Source organism: Camelina sativa, chromosome 12 (assembly GCF_030686135.1).
Source record: "Camelina sativa cultivar CO46 ecotype springtype chromosome 12, ASM3068613v1".
Classification (NCBI taxonomy): domain Eukaryota; kingdom Viridiplantae; phylum Streptophyta; class Magnoliopsida; order Brassicales; family Brassicaceae; genus Camelina; species Camelina sativa.
Genome location: NC_141891.1, coordinates 20,129,614 through 20,154,565, shown reverse-complemented (window position 1 = coordinate 20,154,565; position 24,952 = coordinate 20,129,614). Strand labels below are relative to the sequence as shown.

Genomic DNA, 24,952 nt, shown 5'->3' with positions numbered 1-24,952 from the left:
TCTCATAGTGCAAAGTTAATTGCAATTATAATACTATTAATGTAAAATACAATAAGTTATTATGTATTTTTCGTTTATGTATTTGATTAATTATAACATATATAAAAGTAGTTTTTACAAAAAATCTTATTATATAAAGTTGGATTTTGAAAGTTAGTCATTAACAATATTTTGACATGTGTCAAGTTATCAATCTCAGATTTTGATATGTGTAAAAGTTAATATTTAATAGGAGGAATTTGATTACAATAAAAATAAAATATTTTGGTTTAAAAAATATTAATAATGTGAAAAGATAATTATCAAGTATTACAGAATTTATGAAAAAAGATACAAAGTTTTTTACATAATTATAAGGAGATAATATAATATACATATATATATATATTTCATAAAATTCAAAATATTATGTACTTATTTTTAATTTTACATTATTAATTCTACAAAAAATATAGAAAAAGGGATTAAGGAAAATATACAATTAATTATTAATTCTAAATTTTGTAAATACTCACTTATATATAAACATAAATCGTCTCATATGTAAATAATTTATTCAAAAACACTGCTTTCAACTTTGTTCAGTTAGGAAATTTTTTCAATGGATAAATTTTTCTTATTTTTTTAAACCAAAATTTTCTCCTACTTTCTCCTTTTTCAGTTGGTAATAGGTAAGATTAATATGTTGACCCAAAAAAAGATTAATATATGTATCTTCTTTTCCTAATACTATATTTTAAAATTTATTGTACTATTTTTAGTTTGTTTTATTTTATTTATATTTATATCTTTGAATTGTTTGGGATTCATATATTTCCATGCTTAAAATTTTATATTGTTTCTTAAATTATGTCAAATTAATTTTCTTCTAATTTCTCAACTTTGATTAGTTGGTCATAAACCATTTTTTTTTTTTGCAAACATAATTGTTACCATTATTCATTCGATCCCAAAGGGAGATAACAAGTAGAAGCTCATCAACCTACTGGATGGATAAAATAGGTTAATCAAACACAAGCTTACAACAAACATAGATAGATAGATTGGAAAAACAGGGAGATAACAAGTAGGAGCTCATCAACCAAATGGATGGATAAAATAGGCTAATCAAACACAAGCTTACAACAAACATAGATAGATAGATTGGAAAAACATAAATCGTTGTTGATAGATCCATAGGAGCTCAAAGACTCTGACACCTTGGTTTCCGAAAATGTTTAAAAGAATTTATTTGGCCACATATGTCACCAAAATGCACATATTTTTTTGGTCAAGGATCCTGAGAGAACTTCATGATGGGTGACCTTCCTGGAAGTGATTGTCTGTGTGAGTGAGGATAAAACACAGGAAAAGATCATTTGTTGGATGGGTAAACAAGTTTTTAAAGCCTCTCAAACGTAACAAACCGGCCATCGAATATGGGTGGGTCCATAGACTGAGAGTGGACATAGGCTCACTAAGCTAGATGGCCGTTGAGGTGTTACAGAGACAGTGACTACATAATGGTGTGTCAAAGACACTTTCACGAATACATTGGGATATTTCACATTAGTTACTGTCAAAAGATTTTGTGACGTTAGAAAAAAGGTTTTTACTTTCATTGGTTGTCGGAGCAAGCCATTTTGAGATAACAAAAAGACTTGAACATTTTTTCTCCACACAGAAGGAGGGCAGAGCCGAGGTTCTCTCTATGGTGGAGAATGTTGGACACAAGGTTATCTCTCCAAGGGAGGAATGTGGAGGAGGTTGGACGCAAGGTTATCTCCCTAAGAGTGGAAGGGAGAGCCAAAGTTTTCTCTATGGTGGAGGAGGTTGGACGCAAGGTTCTCTCTATAAGGGATGAGAGGGCGGAGCCGAGGTTTCTCCATGGTGGTCATACATTATTGCGATGCTACATCACTGATTAGTATATTATGTAATATACTTTTTATTCAAAATATTTTTTGAGCCAACAATTTTAGTAATTAAAAAACTATGCAGAAGTGAAAGTATAATAGTTGGCTTAATGTGTTTGTATAGACATTTTCTAGGTGGTGATAAAGAATATATTTGTAACATAGATTATATTTAGGTGTAAAAAATATACACTTTTAATAGTAACATACATAAAAGATTTGTAAATGGATATAAATCAGTGTATTATAACAAAAATAAAAATTTATAAATAACATACAAAATTTTTTAATATATTTTTGTTAAATTTAGTTTAATTTATAAAAATTCAAACCCGCACATCGGGCGGGTCATCATCTAGTACTCTATAAGGAATAGATATATACTTTATGAAACTTATGGAGATATGGTGTTTAATAATAATAAACTAATAATTAAATGGTTTTTAAGAAACCGATTATATAACACTAGATTAGGACCCGCCCAATGTGCGGGTTTAGAGTTTTTAAATTAAAATTAAATTTAACAAAGAATTTAAAATACATATTTTTAATAAGTAAAAACTATCTATAAAAGTCAATAGATACACCAAAATGTATAATGCGATATTTGGTGTAAATGTGTGATTATGTGGTTGAGACTATTAATCATGTTTTCTTTGAATGCCCTCGCTCTTGTGAAGTTTGGGATTTCTCTCCAACTCCTGTCTTGTCAGAGGGTTTTCCATATGAGTCGGTGTACTGGAACTTGAATTTTGTTTTATGGAGGGAAGTATCTCAAAAGGGTGATCCTGATCAACTTTTTCAATTACCCTGGATTTTATGGGCAATCTGGAAGGCCATAAATAAATAGTTTTTCAAGGTTTAGAGATTGAGGTGAATGATATAATTTCTTAGGCTTTGGGCGATAAGTTAGCCTGGGAAGAGGCACTCCCTTTTATGGCGGTCATGTCAGCTCCATCTCCGTCTTCGGATGTCAAGCTTCACCTCGTTGTCAGATTGATGGTTCTTGGAAAGCAACCAATGTGCATTCAGGATTGGACTGGTGGTGTTGCGTTGGTGAGGAGCAAACCTTGTGTTGGGGGCCAAGTCTCTAAGACGGAGCCCCTCCTCCTGCATCGAAGTTAGAAGTTAGAAGTGTTGGGTCATGGAGCGGATACGTGCTATAGGGATCACTTGTCAACATTTCGAGACTGATTGTGTTGATTACTCACTATGATTCAGATCCTTAAAGATTGGCCTTCCTTCTCCAACGTGCTCGATGAGTTCAACTCGCTGGAGTCCTTCCAACTATTCTCCATCTCTTGGATCCCGCGTGCGTCAAATACGAAGGTGAATTGTCTTGTCCGTGCTTCGCGTTCTCTTATCTCTGAAGTTTCTTTTGTAAACCTCTTCCCTCCGACTTGGGCAACTAACCAAAGAATTTTCTATTAATGTATTGTTTGCATGAAGAAAAAAAAAGTAAACAAATACACTTTTAGTTAAGAAAATAGTTGTAGATGAGTTCAAATTTATTAAAATTAAATTAAATCTAACAAAGAATATTTATTTATTTAATTCTTTTCGTAAGTAAAAACAATGTATAAAAGTAAAGAGATAAACTTTTAGTTATAGAAAATAGTTGTTTTTTTTTTGCTATAATACACTAATATATATTCATGTACAAAACTACTATCTACATTACCACTTGAAGTGTATTTGTACACACATATATATTTTACTGTTAAAATATACTTATTATTCTTTACTACTACCAACAAATTGTTATTATGAACATATTAAATAACATATTATATGTCTCTTCACTTTAACATTTTTATAGTTACAAAAACGCATACGTTAATCTTACATACTCCTATCTTATATGTTACAATAGCCGTCGTTTTAAATAAATTATTTGATTGGTGAAAAAAATATGAAACGATCTATTTTTATTTTAAATCTTTTACTTCAACAATCCCTTTCTTTATGTAAATGTGAGTATTTACATTTTTCTAGAAATAGTAGTTAGTTGTATAATTTTCACAATCATATTTTTTTATCTTATATAAAAAGTAATTATTTTTTTTGTAAAATTAAATTCAAATAAGTAAACAATATTATAATTTCCAATTTTTATATATATAATTTCCTTATAATTATCTTTTCTTTTTATGGTAGGTTTTGAATTTTTACATTTTTATTTTCTAAAAAATTAATAATTTTAGAACTGACATGTGTCAACATCTGAATGGTATAATTGACACGTATCAAGATATTGTTAATTAGTAATTTTGGCATCAAACTTTATATAATAAGACTAGTTATTTATTCAAATCATTATTATGATATGTGTAGTTTTAATGGAAATTGTACATATGAAAAAAGAAAAAGAGAAAGGAAAAAAGAAAAGAAAATGGAAAATTTTAAGTATTTAAAAGATTATTTGACTCGTGTAGGTTATTGTCTTATTGACAAAATTCTAGTATGTCGTCGGAGATGGAGGTCGAGAAGCCGGAGTTGATGTTGTACAACACGATGACTCAACAGAAGGAAGTTCTGAAGCCCATCAACCCGGGCAAGATCCGAATGTATGTCTGCGGGATTACAGCCTACGATTTCAGTCATATGGGCCACGCTCGTGCTGGCGTCTGCTTTGACGTCCTCTACAGGTAGGTCTGGTCTTTCTTCCTCATATTTCGTAACTTTCTATATAGAATTAGAATCCGACATTGTACTGTTTCTGATGCAGATACTTGAGGCACTTGGGTTATGAAGTTACTTATGTCCGGAATTTTACAGATGTTGATGACTAAGGTATGAGATTTTCTTGTGTCGTGACCTCTTCATACATACTCCTCGGACAATGTGATTCTCTGTTTTTTTTTTTTTTTTTTTTCTTTTGTTCTGCCGGCCCTATTTGTTTTTATGACTAGCTGCTTACAACATTCTCTTCTTTGGTGGTATGTTCAGGTAATCGACAGAGCTAACGAGTGTGGGGTGAGACCGTTAGATCTCAGTAGTCGCTTTTGCAATGAGTATCTTGTAGATATGACTTCTCTTCAGTGCCTCCTTCCCACCCACCAGCCTCGTGTCAGTGACCATATGGAGCACATCATCAAGATGATTGAAACGGTACAATTTATTCTTTCTTCTTGCTTTCTAAGATAAATGATGCTACTGACTATAGCTCTCACTTACACGTCTTCGTCTATATATGCTTCCTTGTTTATTACACACAGATCATTGCCAAAGATTGTGGGTATGAAGTGAATGGTGACGTGTTCTTCTCTGTCGATAAGTCACCAAATTACGGTCAACTCTCTGGGCAACTGCTTGATCATACTCGAGCTGGTGAGCGTGTTGCCATTGATCCTAGGAAGCGCAATCCTGCTGACTTTGCACTATGGAAGGTTTGTCTCATATATCATATCATATCCTCGTCCTCTCTCTTTTTTTGGGTCTTGAGCCTTTTGAGTTTGTGCTGACATATACATACATACATACCTACCCCTGCAGGCTGCAAAACCCGATGAACCAAGCTGGGAGAGCCCTTGGGGTCCAGGGAGACCTGGATGGCACATCGAGTGCAGCGCAATGAGCGCCCTTTATCTCTCTCCGAGGTTTGACATCCATGGCGGTGGCTCAGATCTTATATTCCCGCACCATGAAAACGAGATCGCCCAGACCTGTGCTGCCTGTGAAGATAGTGGCGTGACTTACTGGTTGCACAACGGCCATGTCACTAACAACAAAGTGAAGATGGGAAAGTCACTAAAAAACTTCGTTCCAATTAGAGAAGTATGTTTCTTATTTGTCCCATTCTCAGGAACTCTCATGGCTATGCTGACTTTTTTGTTGAATCTGTGTAGGTCACAGCCAAGTATCATCCACTGGCTCTGAGGCACTTCTTGATGAGTGCACAGTACCGGTCTCCGCTGAACTATTCGGTGTTGCAGCTTGAGACTTCGTCGGATGCTTTATACTACGTTTATCAGGTAGGTTCAGTCCCCCCAATTACAATATATGTTCCGTTTCTTCCAGCATATCTCAAGTGCAAAATGTTTCTAACTCCAACCCTGTGATCTTTGTTTCTTCAGACGTTAGAAGATCTTGTTGAAGCACTCTCGCCATATCGAGAAGCAATATGTGAAGATGGCGGAAAGGCTGAACAGACTGCAGAAGCCAAAAAGATTGTGAGGGACGTGAAAAGTGAGTTTGAATCAAAACTGTCAGATGACCTTAACACTTCCCATGTACTCGCGGGTGCTTTTCAAGACGCGATGAAATTCATCAACGTGTCCATCACAAAGCTCAAGAAAATGCAGAAGAAGCCGAGAATGTCGCTAGTGGTGTCACTGGTCGAGGTTGAGAAAGCAGTGAGGGAAATTCTTGATGTGCTTGGTCTGCTCACTAGTCTCACCTACGGCGATTTTTTGAAAGAGATGAAGCAAAAGGCATTAGCAAGAGCAGAATTAGCTGAAGAAGAAGTCTTGCAGATGATTGAGACAAGGAGAGTGGCCCGGATGAATAAAGATTTTGAGCAAAGCGATGACATTAGAAAAACTTTGGCCCTTCAAGGAATCTCCCTCATGGATGTTCCTGGAAGAACCACTGTGTGGAGGCCCTGCCTCCCTTTTGCTTCTCAGCCTAAATCTGGCGCAACGCAGCAGGCAAGACCTCCTTGATTGTCACTCTTTGAACTCTTTGTTTGTTTTGATTGTGTTAAACTTATGTCACCACTCCTTTGTATCTCAACATTGTTGTTGTATTCTTAATTTATTATCAGAGAAGAAAAAAAAGTTTGAGCATGTTCATTTGCTCTATGCGGCGTTGTTGTATTCTCGATTTCATGTTGACCAACTATGATTTTGGAAGATATGGCTCAAAGCTATGAGCTAAGTTTTGCCTTGGTAATAACCATCACTCATGTTTTAGCCAGTTCTGACTCCAGTGTTCAATGTTCAATTTGGATTTGAGAAGCTAAATCTTTTAGGATACTTAAAATAGTGCTTTCAGTACCATAGAGATGCTCTGTTTTGATTTTCTAATCTTTCGTAGAAGAGATTAGAGATGTATATATCATCATTCCCTCCCTCTCTGGATCAGCCAATCAACTGTAGCTATATATGAGATGTTCACCATCTTGGCAGAGCAAGGTATTTCAGCAAAGGCACATACAAATCATGTCAGCAGCGTGAACTTGGATAAAGTTGATGACGACCCTATGCAGATGGCTGGGAGATATTACTCCCAGGCAGAATTCTGATATTCAAGCCATGGAGTTTGCATAGATACTTGTTTCAGCAGATTGGTTCAGCTTTTCATTTGGAGGCCCAGGAAATAATTCTGCGGCTAAGATTAAGCAGAGGATACTATTTGATGACAGGCGACTTCTTAGGCTCTTGATTTCTTATTATGTTTTTGATGGACGAACTAAGCTAAGGAAATGTTCTGTGTGCTTAGAATAAGTGTAGCGACCTTTAACAGTTGATATAGCTTGTAAAAGTTAGCTATGTCTGAGCCTCATTACCAAAAATTCTAGCTGTAGTTTTAACAGCTTTTGGTGCGGTTTTGGATCTTTCACATGTACAACCAGAAAACGCAGAAATCTGCATCCCATCTTTCATATTGAGCTACACCCGGGAACCTTAGAAATTTGCTTCTCCTTCATCCACTCCCTCAGACTCTCAGCTTCATCAAACCGACCTGTAGCTGAATATAGACCGGCCAACGTTACATAGTAGCCAGCTTTTCCAGGCTCAAGTTGAATTAGCTTCTTCGCCACTCTTTCCCCAACTTCTACATTCCCATGCACCTTGCACCCACTTAGCACCGCACCCATAACAGCCTCATCAGGTTCCACAGGCATATCTTCCAGAAACTTCTCTGCTTCCTCCAGAAGACCTGCTCGAGACATACAATCCGCCACACTAGCATAGTGTTTCAGCTCAGGAACTATTTTATATTCCTGCATTAGTCTGAGATACAGCCAAGACTTTTCCACAAGACCTCCATGGGCACAAGCTGATAAGACACCAAGGAAAGTGACAGCATTAGGTTCAATCCTTTCCTTGAGCATCTCTTCAAAGAGCTTTATAGCCATTACGACGTTCCCGTCCAAGCCATAACCCAAAATAAGAGAGCTCCAAGAGATCACATCACGGTTCGGCATCTTTACAAACACTCCGTATGCATAGTCCAGATTTGAACACTTTACATACATATCTGTTATGGCATTGCCGAGATTCAAGCCGAAGCAAGAGCATCTTCGAATACTCCACCCATGGACGCTCTTGCCATGCTTCAACGCCCCAAGTTGTCCACAAGCCGTAAGTAAACTCACCATCACCACTGAATCCAGCGCAAATCCAGAATACATCATTTCTCTGAACACAACCAAACCCAAAATAGCTTCTCCTTGCTGAACATACCCACCAAACATAGCAGTATAAAGAACAGAGTCTCTCACAGGCATATCGTCGAACAACTTGCGTGCATGTAAAATTTGTCCCATATCAACATACATAATTACTAAAGCCGAGCTAACAAACAAACTAGCGTTAAACCCAAGTTTTAAACACAGAACATGAACCAAATCACCGAGCTTCGCTTCCCGTGAAGCAGAGCAAGCTCGTAGAACAAGAGGCAGCGTGAAATCATCTGGTCTAACGCTGGACTCTCGCCACATACGAAGAAACAATCCAATCGAAATCGACGCAAAACCCGATCGAGAGAACTCGCCGATGATTATATTCCATGAGAAAATGTTGCGGCAAGGCATGTGCCAGAAGACAGAAAGCGAAGTGGGAAGAAAGAGACGATTCAGCTTGGAGTAAGCGAGAACGAGCTTGGAGCTGAGCACGACGTCGGAATAGGTAGAGGTACGAAGAAGATGAGCGTGGAGATGGCGTAGATGCTTAGCGTTTGGGGAATGATGTAAAAGGGAGAAGAGATCAGGAGGATTCTGTGTGGTGGTTACTGAAAAAGCTCGAGATTTCAAGAACATTACCAAGAGATTCTTCGCCGTACGAGAGTAGCAGGACGAAGAAGACGCTAAGTGCATCGCATCACAATGGGAAGATGATGATGATTTGAGTTACGAACACTGTTTTGAGCACTGTTTTCGCTTTAGGGAATACCTATTTTTTCAATTTAATATTATTGTTTTCTTTAATAAACCAAAAAAAAAAATGGTTGAGAAAAGAAAATTTTAATTCAAATAAATAAAAATCTATATATAATAGCAAACCCACTTTTTTGTGTCAATTTTTAATCCAACGGATGAGATTAGTTCCAGTTTTAATCCAACGGTTTAAAATTATTAATCGTGTCTTTTCGTCGCACCCCCATCTTTCAAAAATCACACCTCTTAGTCTTTGCATCTCTTTGTTGTACCTCCTGGTTTCAAAAATCACATCCATTAATTTTTACACCTTTTAAATCATACCTCTTAGTCTTTGCATCTCTTTGTTGTACCTCCTGGTTTCAAAAATCACATCCATTAATATTTACACCTTTTAAATCACACCTCTTAGTCTTTCCATCTCTTTGTTGTACCTTCTAGTTTCAAAAATCACATCTATTAATTTTTACACTTTTTAAATCACACCTCTTAGTCTTTGCATCTCTTTGTTGTACCTACTGGTTTGAAAAATCACATCCATTAATTTTTACACCTTTTAAATCACACCTCCTTAGTCTTTCCATCTCTTTGTTGTACCTCCTAGTTTCAAATATCACATCCATTAATTTTTACACCTTTTAAATCACACCTCTTAGTCTTTGCATCTCTTTGTTGTACCTCTTGGTTTCCAAAATCACATCCATTAATTTTTACACCTTTTAAATCACACCTCTTAGTCTTTGCATCTCTTTGTTGTACCTCCTGGTTTCAAATATCACATCCATTAATTTTTACACCTTTTAAATCACATCTCCTTAGTCTTTGCATCTCTTTGTTGTACCTCTTGGTTTCAAAAATCACATCCATTAATTTTTACACCTTTTAAATCACACCTCCTTAGTCTTTGCATCTCTTTGTTGTACCTCCTGGTTTCAAAGATCACATCTATTAATTTTTACACCTTTTAATTTCACACCTCTATGTGTTACACCTCTTTGTTGTACCTCCATGTTTCACATCTATTAATTTTTACACCTTCATTTCACACCTCTATGTCTTACACCTCTTTGTTTATTATATATAAACTTTTCTTGACTACATAAACAAGTTTCGAAAAATTATTTTCTGAGTACTAAAGAATTGTATTATTGAAGTATTTTTTTAACATTCAAGCATCAATCTCTACTTCAAGGTAATTTAATATTTTTGCTGTGAATGACCTGTAGTGTTTCTCGGTTAGATTATTATTACTGTTAGTCGACACTATTAAGTTCATACATTAATCTTAGTTTTGTTAACTTTTAGTCTCTTCAAAATTTTTAGCCTTTCCGGTTTTCATGTTTTTGCATGGCTAATGTTATTAAGTACGTGTGCCATATTTTTGCATGGCTAATATTTTTGATTCTCAATGTGCAGATTTTATTTTTTGACTTTCTGGAAAAAGCAAAACCAAGATACAAGAGGCATGATGATATGCAGTGATGCTAGAGCTACGGATAAGCCAAATTTTTTTAACAAACATGGTATAATTATAATATGTTCTTATTTTAACCTATTTATTTTTTCTAACAAACATGGTATAAATGTTATTATTATTATTTTTTTCCATTAGATGTTCATGATCCAGGTTAGTTTACATTTTTTGTAAATAAAGTTTTTAAAAATTTTAGTTGAATTATAATTTCTTATACTTTCTGGGTGTCAAACATTTTGATAATATATAGAAATATTACAAATGAGCATGGAAATAGAGAGTGCCGAAGAAAAAGCCAGACATACTTGTGACAACACAAAATCAAATTCTAGAAAGCGTAAGCACGACCAAATGACAAGTCAAGTTAGAAAGAAAAGATCTACTAAAGGTAACTTATTTAGTCTTTGATGACTTTCTAATCTGTATATACAACTTTTTAAAAATATAATGTATAACAGTCACTTTTAGAGTGATCTGGAATGCCAAAAAAAAAAAAATGCAAGAAATTTATAAAATTAGTGTTTAACCTAAAGAAGAGAACATCAAAAGGTGAGATATTATTATCACATGTTTCACCACATCGACTTCGTTTTCGCTGTCGTTTATTGAAGAACATGATGGTACCGATTCATAGACATAAGTGGGAAATCAAATAAAAGAGGATGCAGCCTGGATGGAGCGCAGCCGACATGGTGGAATGGGATGGATTGGGAGAGACCAACATAAAATCCTCTGTTCTATATTTTATTAATTATCTGAACTTTTGTAGTTTAATTGAATTGCTTTGATTGAATAGCTGATGAGTTTACAAGTTTTTGTCTATATGCATTCTTTGTCTGTTACGTCTTGATTTTTTTTCTTTTCCAAAGAGGAATATGTGATTTGAAGCAAATATTACAAATCCATGTATCAAATGTGTTAGTAGGAAATAAAGCAATCAAGATTAACCCATTAAAAGGGAGGAAATAAGGGGTCTTTTGAGGGAAAACGTGAGACCAACATGCATGGAACTGTGGAAAGCATTACAGCCAAACATATATCTCTAAAAGTTGTAGCTGAAGAATGTGAGTTACTCTATACTAACCAATTAGGTTTGATTGGTCGGTCATATAAAACTCGGTTTTGTACATATCTAAAAGTGAGAGAAAAAAACATCCACAAGCATAAGTGAAATTTTATATATGGTTAAAAGTAATGTTCATAGTAAATCATTTGTATACAAACTCCACTTGCTTACAGCATCGGAATATTGATTGCGATTTGTGAATCAGTAATCTATGGAAAGAGAAATCACGTATCAAAGTGAAAGGGAAACGAAACTCAATCCAGCCATCTACTCCGATCCCAATCTTCGACCTTCCTTCGACAAGTGGCATTTAGTACTTTCTTGATATAGTAAATAAACCAAGAGAGAAGCAGCCTCGTATGTATTTCGATTGATAATGATCAACAACAAAGACAATTTCTAATAGCGAATTAAGAAAGGATACCAATATATAGCACCATATGGTCGAAGACAAACATAAGTGCAATTTTATATATGGTTAAAAGTAATGTTCATAGTAAATCAAACTCTAAAAAAGGCTAACTTTTGTATGTGACAACATAAAATATAATAACATTGAAATGAATCTTTGGCTTTTTAATCAGCAGAAAGCAATAGCAAAAAGTGAAAACGATCAAATTGATTGAGAAAAGAAAGAATTTAGGATGAATTACAAATGTTAAATTTCAATTTAGGATTTCACCTCCCTGTGCGGCAACGCACGGGTCGCTTTCTTAGTTATTTTAAAAATAATTTTGTTTTTGTGAGAGCCGAAATTGAGACGCTATTCCTAAAATTGGATCCACCGGTCAAAATTTCGAAAATTTCCCAGTCTCTCTCTTTCGCGCTCTCTCTCTCTCAATGTTCTTCCTAGACTCACAGGAGCAAGACTCCGGTCATCTCCTCCATCAATCTATGGCGGATCCAAACTATCAATCTCCGTCGCCGCTATGCGCCAACGGCCACCGATCCACAGTCTCTCTGCGCTCCGACCAAGGCGGATTGTTCTGCTTCATCTGCTTCTCCAATCTCGTCTCCGACTCACGCGTCCCCACCGTTCACATCTCCTACGCGCTCCACCAGCTCTCAATCGCTCTCTCAGAACCTATCTTTCTCCGAACCCTACTCACCTCTCATATCCACTTTCTGGTATCGCCTCTCGTCCACGCTCTCTCTTCGATTGATGATGCTCCAATCGCTATCCAGATCATGGATACCATCTCGGCTCTATGTTCCGCTGAGGGATCTTCAATCGGTGAGGATTTTCTAGAGAGAATCTCCGATCAGCTCTCTTCTGGTGCTTTGGGTTGGAGCCGGAGACAGCTTCATATGGTATTGTTTTGCCTTTCTAGGGTTTTTATTGCTCTTCAATTGGGGATTTCATGAATTCATCTAATTAGATTTTAGATCTGCAATTGCTATTCGTTTCACCATGGAGAAGCTTGTTGCAGTTACTCATCCGAAATCTTCTCATACATGGCTTAATGTCTGTGTTCTGCAGCTCCATTGCTTTGGGGTTCTGATGAGCTGTGGCAATATAGACGTCAATTCCCATATCAGAGATAAAGAAGCTCTTGTTTGCCAACTCGTTGAAGGTCTTCAGTTACCGAGGTAATTTGCATAAAGCCACTACTTGGAAACCATTGTACTTTCTTTCTCTTTTATATGGGGCATGTTGTGATTTGTTATATTTTATTTCGTTTCTCATAATAGTGAGGAGATCCGTGGTGAAATCCTATTTGCTCTGTACAAGTTTTCTGCTCTACAATTCACAGAACAAAATGTTGATGGAATTGAGATTCTATCTTCATTGTGTCCTAAGCTCTTATGCCTATCTTTGGAAGCTCTTGCAAAGACACAGAGAGATGATGTTCGCTTGAACTGTGTAGGTGCGTATGAGCTTTTATCATTTTTCTTTATTCTTATCCCATTGCTCCAGTTCTTTCTCCTGGAACATCATGTCAATAATACGTTTAATGCATTTCCATACGGTAGACCATTCTCAGTCTGAGGTTATCATTCGTTTTATTTTGAAAAGAACCTTTCTTCTATTTCAGCTAACATAGATTTTTAACTTTGTAGCCCTTTTGACCATCTTGGCCCAGCAAGGTCTTTTATCGAATTCGTATACAAATAGTGTCAGCAGCATGAGCCTGGATGATGTGGATGATGACCCTATGCAGACAACTGAGACTGTAGTCGCCAAGCCTTGTTTAAATGTCTTATTTGCTGAGGCAATCAAAGGTCCACTTCTTTCCACTGACAGCGAGGTGCAAATAAGAGCCCTTGATCTTATCTTCCACTATTTATCCCAAGAGAGTACACCAAGCAGACAGATTCAAGTTCTGGTAGAGGAAAATGTTGCTGATTATATATTTGAGATACTGCGGTTATCAGGTAAAGGTAGTCTCTTTGGATAAGTGAATAATATACTGCTATTGCATATTCCATTATAAATGAAAGGACCTCACATACTAGCGGAAGGTTTAGAAGCTAAGAAATGATGTTATCATACACATCTTTCTGATGTAAAATGCATAATTCATTGTTTCCTACACAAATTAAAACAACTTGTTCAACCAGTCTTCACATACATTGCCTATTATAGTTCCGTGTGACGGCTATCTTTACTTACTATGTTGTCATCTTGAAGCTCACATCTGCACAAGCATTACTAGATATGTGTTTTATGTATCTGAATGATGTCCTTTTCATGAACAGAATGTAAAGATCAGGTCATCAACTCATGCCTCAGAGTCCTTGATCTATTTCCCCTAGCCGAGCATTCTTTTCGGAAGAGACTTGTTATTGGGTTTCCTTCAGTCATCCAAGTGCTTCACTATGTAGGCCAAGTTCCTTGCCATCCTTTTCAAATCCAGACACTGAAGCTTATTTCGAGCTGTATTTCTGATTTCCCTGGGATCGCTTCTAGTTCTCAAGTTCAGGAAATTGCTCTGGTTCTAAAAAGAATGCTTGAAAGATATTATTCACAGGAGATGGGATTATTTGCAGATGCATTTGCGATTATCTGCTCAGTTTTTGTTTCCCTATTGAAAACTCCATCTTTTGCTGAGACTCCAGATGTGTTAACATCATTGCAAGAATCCTTGAGACATTCCATTTTGGCCTCTCTTAGTCTCCCTGAGAAAGATCCAACGCAGATATTGCATGCAGTCTACTTACTCAGTGAAGTATATGCATATTGTACTGCACCAACATCCATAAACAAAACCAGTTGCATTGAGTTAAGACACTGTGTTATAGACGTGTGTGCATCACATCTATTGCCATGGTTTCTCGCTGATGTCAACGAGGTCAGTGAGGAAGCAACTCTTGGCATAATGGAAACTTTCCATTCTATTCTGCTACAGAATCCAGATATTCAGGCCAAGGAGTTTGCAGAGATGCTTGTTTCAGCAGATTGGTTCAGTTTTTCATTTGGATGCCTAGGAAACTTTTCTACGCCTAAGATGAAACAGAGGGTATATTTGATGCTCAGTTCCCTTGTTGATGTTCTTCTTGAACAGAAAACGGGGTCACATATCAGAGATGCTATTCCGTGTCTTCCTACTGATCCACAAGATTTGCTGTTTTTGCTCGGGCAAGATAGTTCTAATAATCAAGAATTGGCTTCTTGCCAGTCCGCAGCGCTGCTGATTTTCCATACCAGTTGGATATACAATGACAGGTGACTTAGGCTTCTGATTTTGAATCACGTTTTCGATTAACGCACTAAAGATCTATAATCTATTTCTCTTCCTTATATTATTTTGCATCTTTTGCAGGCTTGCAGATGATAAGCTTGCTTTAGCTTCTTTGGAGCAATACATTATCTTAAACAGGACAAGTTTAATATGTGCGATCTCTGATTCTCCAGCTATGCTCCACCTAGTGAATCTGTATGGTCTTTGCAGGAGTCATCAAAATGAGAGATACCAGATATCCTACAGTCTAGAAGCTGAGAGAATACTCTTCCATCTACTAAATGAATATGATTGGGACTTGGGTTCCAGTTATATTCATCTAGAATCTCTGAAGTGGCTTTTTCAACAAGAAAGTATCAGCAAAAGTTTAACTTACCAGATCCAAAATATTTCCCGGAGAAACTTAATTGGAAATGAAGTTCACAATGTATATGGAGATGGCAGACAGAGATCACTCACATATTGGTTTGCAAAGTTGATATCAGAAGGAGACAACTATGCCGCAATTCTTCTGGTTAACTTGTTGGAACAGCTCGCAGAGAAGGGAGAGCAGGACACTAACGTTATCTCAATTTTAAATCTGATGATCAAGGTTGTTTCTATATCTCCAACTGCCTCCAACCATTTAATCATGAATGGCATTGGCAATGCAATCCATAAACTTGTTTGTGGCTTTACTAACTCATCCTTGGGAACATCTTTCACAACAATCCTACTGCTAATATTCAATATTTTAGCTTCTGTGCAACCTGGAGTGCTTATAAATGATGAATCATTGGATGCTGTGATTATAAAGGTATGGTCGTTTAGACCTATTCTCGACCAAAAGTATCATTATATAATATAGCTCACTGGATCCTCATTTTTTTCTACAGTTGTTAAATTATTTGAGGTTGCGAGACACTGCCATAACACAGAACCATGAAGGTATGGTGGTGATTGGCATTCTTTCTTTGGTTCTGTACCACTCGTCAGATGGAGCACTTGTTGAAGCTTCAAGAAGTATCGTGTTGAATTCGTACTTGGTATCAGCAATCAACACTGTCGTTACTGTAGCTTGCTCAAAGGGTCCCGCATTGACTCAGTATCAGGACGAAACTGACATTGGGGAGGCGTTAGCATTCACGTTACCTCTCTATTTTTTCTCATTAAGAAGGTAGCATCTTTCATTGTTCACAATGCTAGATCCTACTTTTAACTGTTCTTTAACTCCCTTTTGGCCTTAGCTTGCAGATTGTTCTAGCTGGAGCAGTGGACTGGCAAACTTTCTTTGGCCCATCGAGCAACCTGGATACTCTACCCGTAGTATGCATCCATTGCCATAATTTTTGCAGGTTGATGCATTTTGGAACGCCGCAAATCAAGCTCATCGCCTCTTGTTGTCTTTTGGAATTGTTCACTGGATTATCACAGCAGATTGACATAAAAAGAGAGCAACTACGGTGTTCTTCGAGTTACCTGAAATCAATGAAGGCTGTTTTAGGTGGTCTTGTATTCTGTGATGACATAAGAATAGCGACAAACTCTGCGCTTTGTCTGTCCATGATTCTAGGATGGGAAGACATGGAAGGAAGAACGGAGATGCTTAAGACCAGCTCATGGTACAGGTTTATTGCAGAAGAAATGTCAGTGTCCTTGGCGATGCCTTGTTCGGCATCAAATACCTTTGTGAACCACCACAAACCAGCAGTCTATGTAACCGTTGCCATGCTAAGACTCAAGAACAAGCCAGCGTGGCTGAGAACTGTTTTTGATGAGTCTTGCATCTCTAGCATGATTCAGAATCTTAATGGGATGAACATCAGCAGAGAGATTGTAATATTGTTTCGAGAACTTATGCTGGCTGAGCTATTGAATTCCGAGCAAGTGACCAAGTTGATTCGTGCATTCCAGGTTTGTAATGCAGATAAGGTATCTCAATATATGTTTGGATACATCAAATCAATTTCATAACAAGCTCTGGTCCTGCAGGAATTTAAAAAACAAATGCACAGGAATGGAACTCGAGAAGAGACCGTTGAAGAACAAGTTCAACAAGCAATTTCCTCAATACATGATCATGGTGATGTCCGCAACTATCTTATACAGTTGATGGTATCTAACTCGTTTGGACGCACAAGTGGAAGTGAAATATACACCGAGAAGAAGAAACAGGTTCTTGATGAAATGGAACAATTCTCCAAGCTATTATCAACAAGAGGGAATGGTGTAACTGACACAACACTGTGTAAGGTCTATACAAGAAAGAGAAACAAGACAAATCCAAACAGAGAGAATTGTGTAGAAGAGCAGACTTGAGAGAAGCTTACACAACTGTTAGTCTCTACATACAGTCTAGTGTTTGTATAGGTTAATATTTACAAACTAAAGTAGAGTTTTCTGATTCTTAACCACAAGTTCCATAAGATTCTGGTACGTCCATGGTGTTGGTGGTTCTTGGCCTCTCATTTCTTCGCAGCTCCTAAGAAACCGCCCTTTCCCAAAAGCAGCATGGACCAATGGATCAGTCTTCATTTCCACAGGCTTATCAAGAAACCCAATCTTTTTCCAAGTCATAAAAACTCGAGTACCATCGAAACCAGCTTCGCTCAAGTCGAAGACAATTCCCACAGTTACAAGATCAAGCTTCACACGTTTTGTCCGTAGCTCATCGAGGAGCAGCTCAATGCTCTTGAAATCCCCCATTTTTGAGTAAGCTAAAAGTACAATATTAGCAAAAGTTGTATTCCAAGTAACTCTAGCTTCTTTCATCTGTTTAACAACATAATCCAGACCTTTTCGACTCACAAGACGGGCATGACACAGAAGCCTGAGACACCAAGCTAGATCGGTCCTACGGGTTCTAGAATAAGAAATGCCACGACCCAAATCATCAAGCCTCGAGAACATGAGGTTACCGATATAAACATTAGCTAACTTCCTAACTAAACCATCATCTAAACAAATCCCAAACCTTATAATCTTGTTACACGTTTCCTCCATCTTTTCAATAACCCCAAACTCTGCATAAGCTTCAAGCATGGACAACAACGTACAAGGCTCGAGAGTCATCTTCCTAGACATCAAGCTCTGATACATTTGCTCCATTCTCTTAAGCAGCCCTCCTCGTGAAAACTCGCGTATAAGTAGATTATAAGTAACATGGTCACGCACACAACCATCAGATTCCATTCTCTTGACGCACAAAACAATCTCATCATACATTTTCCAGTTACCGTATGATTCAATCAAGCCATCGTATGTCTCAGTTATAGGTGACAGACCATTCTCTTTCATCTGACTCAAGTAAAACATAGCTTCCTCAAACTTGCCATCATCAGCATAACCATGGATGATTGAATTATAGATTTCTAAAGATGGACTTAGCTTATAATCATCAATCATACTGCGAAAAGCTCGAATTGCTTCGTTCACCGATCTTTCCTCACATAAAAACCTTATAATCCTCTCGTAATTGGCCACACTTATTCGCGAAGGTTCAAGATTCTTCCACGCATCATAAACCTGCAATTGAAAGAAAAAAAAGTCATTTTCATGTTCTCAGATTTCATGAAAGAGATAGATATGTAGGAGATGAAGAAGTTACAGGAAGAATCTCGTGGAGTCTTGAGGATTGACGGAGAAAACGAATTACAGCCCAGAAATGGTCTTTGCTCCAATCTCCATCCTCTTGAAGCAGTCGTAAAGGACAAGAACCGGGTCGACCAAGCCGCCGTGTCAATGAACTGAAAAACCGGTGGTGGTTGTAATCATCGGAGAGAAGAGAGGTGGGCTGCGTCGTTGCGTCGCCATTGATAGACAAAGAGCAGCGGCGGAGAGAAGACGGTTTAGGTATCCAATAGAATCTTCTTGTTATGGTACTGAGAAAGCTTGTGTTCGAATTCCACAGCGGAGGAGATGGTCTCTTCTGTGGCGTCGCCGCGCTGTGGAGAAATTGCGCCGTCGTCAGAGTCTCCATTTACACTCTTTCGAAGCTCGCTGCAAAAGTTCTGATTCGGTTCTGGTGCGGTTTAGTTTGAATTCGGTTTAACGATAAACCGAATTCTGAATTCGGTTTTGAGCAATTCGGTTAGATTCAATTTGGTATTCTTTTAACAAAATTGAACCAAACACCAACTCTAAAATGCAAACAGAAGAGAAATTAGTCATGGTAAAAGATGAAATTTAAAGAAAAGTGGTCTGCATAAAAGTATATTAAAAAGCCTAAGCAACAATAGTAACCCCTACAAGAACCAAACTACTTCAGAACTAAACAAGTCTTTGTACTGAGCAATTCCTGAGAACCATCCATCATACTCCTACCATTATTATACAATAGAAGGGTTTCTTTATTTAACATTGGAGCAGCAAACGAATGGCACCCAAAAGGGTCTTCCTTTCACTTTCCTCTCCTCTCTCTTTAAGTCCACTGGATACTTTGCTGGCGAATTCCATTCCTCACTCACTTCTCTTTTCTCTGGCCAGCGACCGTCTTCAGGGGATGTCTCCTGTCCCAGTATCGAACTCACTCTCGGTATGTTGTTACTCTCATTTTGAGCCTTTGCCTCCTGTTGCACCCTTGGTGATCTTGCTTCACTCAGAAGGTTCTTTAGCGGCACGTGTTGCTCCTTTGCTGAGCTCCAGCTTGTTGTCTTCTCCAAGGTGATCTCTTGGTTCTGAGATACGTTTTCCGGTTTGTTAACTCCACTGCTTACTCCTGTTCCATCAAAATCGACTTGGCTATTACAAACATACATAATGTTCATCTCAAAGAGTGCTATATACTGAAAAAGGTTTTGGGTTCTTGCTCATACAAGATGGGATACGTACCTGAAACCGATCCCAAGTTGGATTCAAACGCATTAGATGCATTATTTCTACTGACTAGTGGACTTGAAACCAGAGATTTAATGTGAGCTTCTGAAAGATTCTGCAATCTCCCAAAATCCCGATGGTCGTTTGATTCTATAGTCACTGGGACCTCAGCGTAATAGTTGTGTGCTTTGACATTACCGTCAATCTCATTTGCTTGAATTACCCCCAAGCCACCAACAACTCTATTGAATTCTGTCCTTCCGCTTTCCAGTGACTTCTGATTCGCTGTTTTAACACTGTCATCAGGTGCAGTGCCTGTGGATCCAGGATGGCTAATAGGGTATTCCCTTGGATTTGTTTCGTTTATGAAACTGCTTTCCTCCACAACGGTCCCGTTGTTAATCTCTCTGCAAACTTCATCTTTACTTTCGGAGTTTTCAGCACCGATTTGGAGGGCGGAGTCTTTAGATGTTTCTGTTGAACTTTTTATCTGATCACTTGCATCATCTCCCTCAAATATAGCAGACAGCGGAGTAACATAGTAAGAGGATTCAGGACTCAGCGTATCTTTTGGGTTGTTCCCCTCCTCAGCTACAACATTTGCTTGAATAAGTTCACTCTCATGACCAACGAGATCAACTAAACCAGTTTTGTAAGCTGAACTGCTCACATCAGCATTCGAGTCAACAACTATAGAATCTATAGCAGGTAGAGAAACTCTCAAGGTTTCTGATTCAACAGTTTGTGCATTCCCTAGTGATGATACACCTTCTTCAGCTTTCTCTTTGATATCTTCGGAGTCAATCTTAGATATCATTATGTTCTCTGCACTGGGAAATTCCTTGACCGCAACCAAATCAGTTTGGCCTTGAGGTTCAGTTTTGTCTCCGAAGAGAATCTTGTCTGATGAAGGAGCCTCTGAGCCAATACTTAAGACTTCAGGCTGAATTCTTAAATTCTCTGCCTCAGTAAGAGTATCTGTTTCACATTCTTCACCCTTAGATGTCTCAGAAAGAAAAGGATTCACAGAATGACTTGCTTCCGTTTCGACTAGGCCTTTGATTCCATGCAAAGAGACATCAGCACTCTCAACAAAAGGCATATCATCAGAAACAGATTGACCAGCACTGGTAACCTGAGTTGCATCAGCTTTTGCCAGAGAAGTATTGACTGGAACATTCTCACTGACTATACAGCTAGCTTCACCAGGATGAGTCATACTCGTTGCTTCTGATGAAAATCCATAGGGACCATCCACGTCCGAGTAAATCACATCATCGTTCCATGATGAATCTGAGGTGTCCTCTTTCTTCCTTAATTCAGATGCTAACTTGAATTCAGATTCTTCCGTTAAATTTTCTTTGCATTCTGTCTCTAATCTAACATCTGATATGGAATCACCACCGTCAATGACCTGAGCTTCCTGTGGCGACTCAATCACTGGTTCAGATGCTATAGAGCGTTCTTCAGTAGAACTCTCTCCACCTTGTCGATTATCAGAAGCTGCTTCAACTGCACTTGGGGCGTCATAGTTGTCAAGTAATTCCACAGGCGGAACTTCACAGCTCTCTTGAACGACTTCAGAGCTTTTCATCACACAGCCAGTTGATGAATTAATGCACTGTGGAGCCTCACCTGAGTAGTTCCAAATTCATCAGCTATATAATAGTCGAAATAGAGCACGCACATCACACAAAACATGAAAGCCATATGGGAAACAAAACCGAGAAATGTGATAAAACACAGTGAACTAAATAGAACTATAGTAGTCTACACTCTACAGAGTCTACTGGTTTGAGATATCGTATAAAGGTCAAAAGAAACTAAACTAAGACTTTATTATACTAGATGACCAAAGTCCCAAAAGGTAACAACATCTCTGAGTTATTTTTATTTAACAAAGGGAGTAGCAACTGACCAGGATTCTCAGTAACCTTTGCAGCACAGTTAGTAGCTGTATCGTCCTTGAAAGAATCAGATCTAGAAAACTCACAAACAGCATCAGTAAACACATCCTCTTCAGAAACATCCCCAATTCTCTCATCACCTTTGCCCACAACTCTTGGACCTTACCTCATCATTAAACAGTACATTACACCATTAGCATCAGAGTCATTCTCTACTTTAATCAATCCAAAGCAAATAAATTAAAATGTTCGTACTTGGGGTTTTTTGGTCATCAGGAAAATGAAGATCATGTTTGGCCTTATCGGAGTCAAAGATCTCAAATCCTTTGATGGTTCCACAGATCTTCTTGTGAGCACGACGGTTTTTAGCACTAGGATGTGGGTTAGGGTAACTCCAACCACATTTAGTGCACACATGACTCTTATTACATCCTCCTCCTAGTCCTCCTAATATAACAAGGGTTTACAAAAACAAAATCAATCAGTCTCCATATCCTCAAATTGATAATAGATTATACAAAAGACTCCTTTTTTTATTTTTTAAGGGAACTTTTTGTTTAAAAGAAAAATTAAAAATCAGAAAGCGAAAACAGTCATAATCAGAAGAAAACATTAGTCAAATAGACATTAAAAGACAAAAAAAAAAAGAAAAAAAAAAGGAAGAAACCGTTCATTATTGCAACAACAAGAGAGATTAAGGTAATAATAAACAAAAGAAACACAAAAATTTTGACGACATTATTAGAGGAAGGGAGAAATTGGAAGTTAAAAGAAAGAAAAAGAAAAACCCTAAAAAAGAGACATTGATAAATGATGATTAGCAGGGGAAGAAGAACCTGGAGAGTTGCAGTGGTCCTGAGAAGGATCCATGTGTTTTGTTCTTTTAGGTTTTTTCTTTTTAAGTGAAGGGAAGGGAAGGGAAGGAGATGAAGAAGTGTAACAACAACAACAGTTTCAGTTTCGATTTAAAAGCAATGAATGATAGAAGAAATTGTGTTGTTGAGTTTTTAGGGAAACGAGGAAGCCAAGCAAAAGCCCACTACACTCGCTTAACCAAACCAAACGATCGATCGGGTGGGTGGGGCCTAATATTAATTATCACTCAGATCGTATATCCTTTTTTTTATTACTATATTTGTACGAAGTTTCTTTTAGTAAAGTGTGTGAAGAAGTATCATTGGCTCATTGCTAATTCTCTCACAACAAACCAACAACTTTTGGAGTGTAAATTTTATTATATGCTTGGATTTATTAACCACCAAATTTTCTTTTTCTTTTAATATTTACTTCTACTAAAAAAAAGATTGTTTATGGTTAAAAAAAAAAAAAAGATTGTTTTCTTGTGATAGTTCAGATGATATGACTTTGGTGTTAGAATGTTTCATACTCTAAAATTCAATTCCTTGTTCTATTTACTTTTATAAATTTATTTAATAAAAAATTGAAATCCATTTTGGTAGATAATTTTTAAATAAAAAAAAAACATATTCCATGGAATTTAGTTACAACTTTTCTGAGATGATTATTAACCAATTGGAATTGGTTTCACAATTTTTTGAAGCTTAGAATAATACAAAATTAAAAATGAATTATGTCTTAATCATGTATGAGAAAATTGAACGTATTATAATACAAACACCATATTTTAATTAGCTTAAGTTTATAATCATTTTCTTATTATCATCCAAATATCATAAAACAAATTATTTCTAGATAGATACTACTATACTGTAAAAATTTCCTGAATTAGTCAAGAGTACCAAAATCAGCTTCCAACTAAAGCCACACAAACTCAAAGAAACAACATAAGCACATCACGGCAGAAAACAAAAAAAAAAACACAATGCATACATGAATAAATAAAATAGAGATCACCTTAATTAGCCTCAGGATCATAGGAACCAAAATATTAGACTAGTCGAGGAACAATACCAAATCTAGTAATGTCAGGTAATCGAACGGGGGAGGAGGAGTATCGTTATTAAGAAGGAAATATTTCAAATTTCTCACACGTATATATCGGGGGACACACAAATGGGAAAGATAAGATTAGCTTTGCTACATATACAATTCATAAAGTATGAACAAGATTGAACCAAAAAACTGCAACACCCTATCCACTACTCTTCTAAGCTCCTAATGCTTGCAAAATTCCAAAGCTCATTGAAAATTAACTTTAGACACATAGTAATTTGGTTGTGTTTCAGTTGCGAGTTTTACCTAATTTCCAGTGTCACAAGACATTTTTGTTCATCACCTTCCACTTGTCCTTGAGGTCGCTTGGTGTCCATCCATCATGAAACACATCCCGACCAAATTCCAAGATTTTGCACCATGGAATATTCCTGCGCCAGGGGAATTTCTGCGCACCAACCTACAGAATAGGACAAAGTGAGACAAATCCACATTATTGTGCATTACATAGCAAGACTTTAATTTGGACAGCTAAAAAAATGTTATTTATCTCAGATATAATTGCACCATGACCGAAAAATACGCTCTTGTTTTGAAGTCTCATAGCTACTCGGTGAGATAACTCCTCTAAGTAGTAAAGAAAGATTACTGAGATCTTATGTATGAGATATTATTTTTATAGTTAATATATACTAGTATAGTAGTTTTTTTCTAATAATGGATTTGATAGAATTTAATTGCAAATATAAGACATTGTTATTTGATATGATGTTGTGTAAGCTAAAGACCTAATTCTTGCCGTGAAATAATGTGGCTAAAGAACTTTTTCCGGAAATTGTCTAACATGTGCCAATTGATGGAGTATAGTATATCGTTTAGTTATAAGTGTCATCTATTCTCATGAATGTTATAGAAATACACATTTTGTACAAAAATAAGAACAATATCACTAAATTCTTATGATTTTGTGTTGGGAGTTTAATGGACCACTCTAGTAGGGCTGATTGTGGTAAAATTTCTTCAACCTTTGAAGTATACTTTAGTAAACATGATGATGCTACACTAACTTGCTTCGAAAACTAGGAAGATTATGAAATCTATAGAAGTCATAGGAAGT

General features: G+C 37.0%; 5 protein-coding genes across 7 annotated transcripts; 2 read left to right on the top strand and 3 right to left on the bottom strand.

Annotated features, from left to right (window-relative positions):
• The first annotated feature begins 4,251 nt into the window (after window positions 1-4,251).
• On the top strand, window positions 4,252-6,682 carry LOC104732256 (cysteine--tRNA ligase 2, cytoplasmic-like). Of its 2 annotated transcripts, none has more exons than XM_010451792.2 (7): window positions 4,252-4,543; window positions 4,624-4,688; window positions 4,845-5,006; window positions 5,114-5,284; window positions 5,391-5,672; window positions 5,744-5,869; window positions 5,972-6,682. In XM_010451792.2, the coding sequence occupies exons 2-7, from the start codon at window positions 4,644-4,646 to the stop codon at window positions 6,557-6,559; spliced, it is 1,374 nt and encodes a 457-aa protein (XP_010450094.1). In that variant the 5' UTR covers window positions 4,252-4,543; window positions 4,624-4,643; the 3' UTR covers window positions 6,560-6,682. The 2 variants fall into 2 exon arrangements, with proteins under 2 accessions (XP_010450094.1, XP_010450095.1); XM_010451793.2 differs by having other exon boundaries at window positions 4,353-4,543; window positions 4,624-4,683; window positions 4,841-5,006.
• Window positions 6,683-7,313: 631 nt separating this feature from the next.
• On the bottom strand, window positions 7,314-9,009 carry LOC104732255 (pentatricopeptide repeat-containing protein At4g14170). Its single transcript, XM_010451791.3, has one exon. It carries the CDS (start codon window positions 8,935-8,937, stop codon window positions 7,498-7,500), a length of 1,440 nt encoding a protein of 479 aa, XP_010450093.1. The 5' UTR covers window positions 8,938-9,009; the 3' UTR covers window positions 7,314-7,497.
• Window positions 9,010-12,130: 3,121 nt separating this feature from the next.
• Window positions 12,131-17,610, top strand: LOC104732252 (protein PUTATIVE RECOMBINATION INITIATION DEFECT 1). 2 transcript variants are annotated; one of them, XM_087479941.1, is made up of 9 exons: window positions 12,131-12,848; window positions 13,018-13,127; window positions 13,230-13,405; window positions 13,599-13,913; window positions 14,238-15,204; window positions 15,302-16,016; window positions 16,096-16,376; window positions 16,447-17,113; window positions 17,192-17,610. In XM_087479941.1, exons 1-9 carry the CDS (start codon window positions 12,378-12,380, stop codon window positions 17,516-17,518), a joined length of 4,029 nt encoding a protein of 1,342 aa, XP_087336067.1. In that variant the 5' UTR covers window positions 12,131-12,377; the 3' UTR covers window positions 17,519-17,610. The 2 variants fall into 2 exon arrangements, 1 of the variants encoding a protein (XP_087336067.1); XR_015575630.1 differs by having other exon boundaries at window positions 12,309-12,848; window positions 16,454-17,113.
• Window positions 17,379-19,219, bottom strand: LOC104732254 (pentatricopeptide repeat-containing protein At4g14190, chloroplastic-like). Its single transcript, XM_010451790.2, has 2 exons — window positions 18,807-19,219; window positions 17,379-18,724 (listed from the first exon to the last, which is right to left on the bottom strand). The coding sequence occupies exons 1-2, from the start codon at window positions 19,176-19,178 to the stop codon at window positions 17,585-17,587; spliced, it is 1,512 nt and encodes a 503-aa protein (XP_010450092.2). The 5' UTR covers window positions 19,179-19,219; the 3' UTR covers window positions 17,379-17,584.
• Window positions 19,220-19,383: 164 nt separating this feature from the next.
• On the bottom strand, window positions 19,384-23,027 carry LOC104732251 (uncharacterized). The gene is made up of 5 exons (XM_010451787.3): window positions 22,758-23,027; window positions 22,177-22,368; window positions 21,933-22,082; window positions 20,030-21,649; window positions 19,384-19,916 (listed from the first exon to the last, which is right to left on the bottom strand). The coding sequence occupies exons 1-5, from the start codon at window positions 22,789-22,791 to the stop codon at window positions 19,549-19,551; spliced, it is 2,364 nt and encodes a 787-aa protein (XP_010450089.1). The 5' UTR covers window positions 22,792-23,027; the 3' UTR covers window positions 19,384-19,548.
• Between the last annotated feature and the right edge of the window lie 1,925 nt (window positions 23,028-24,952).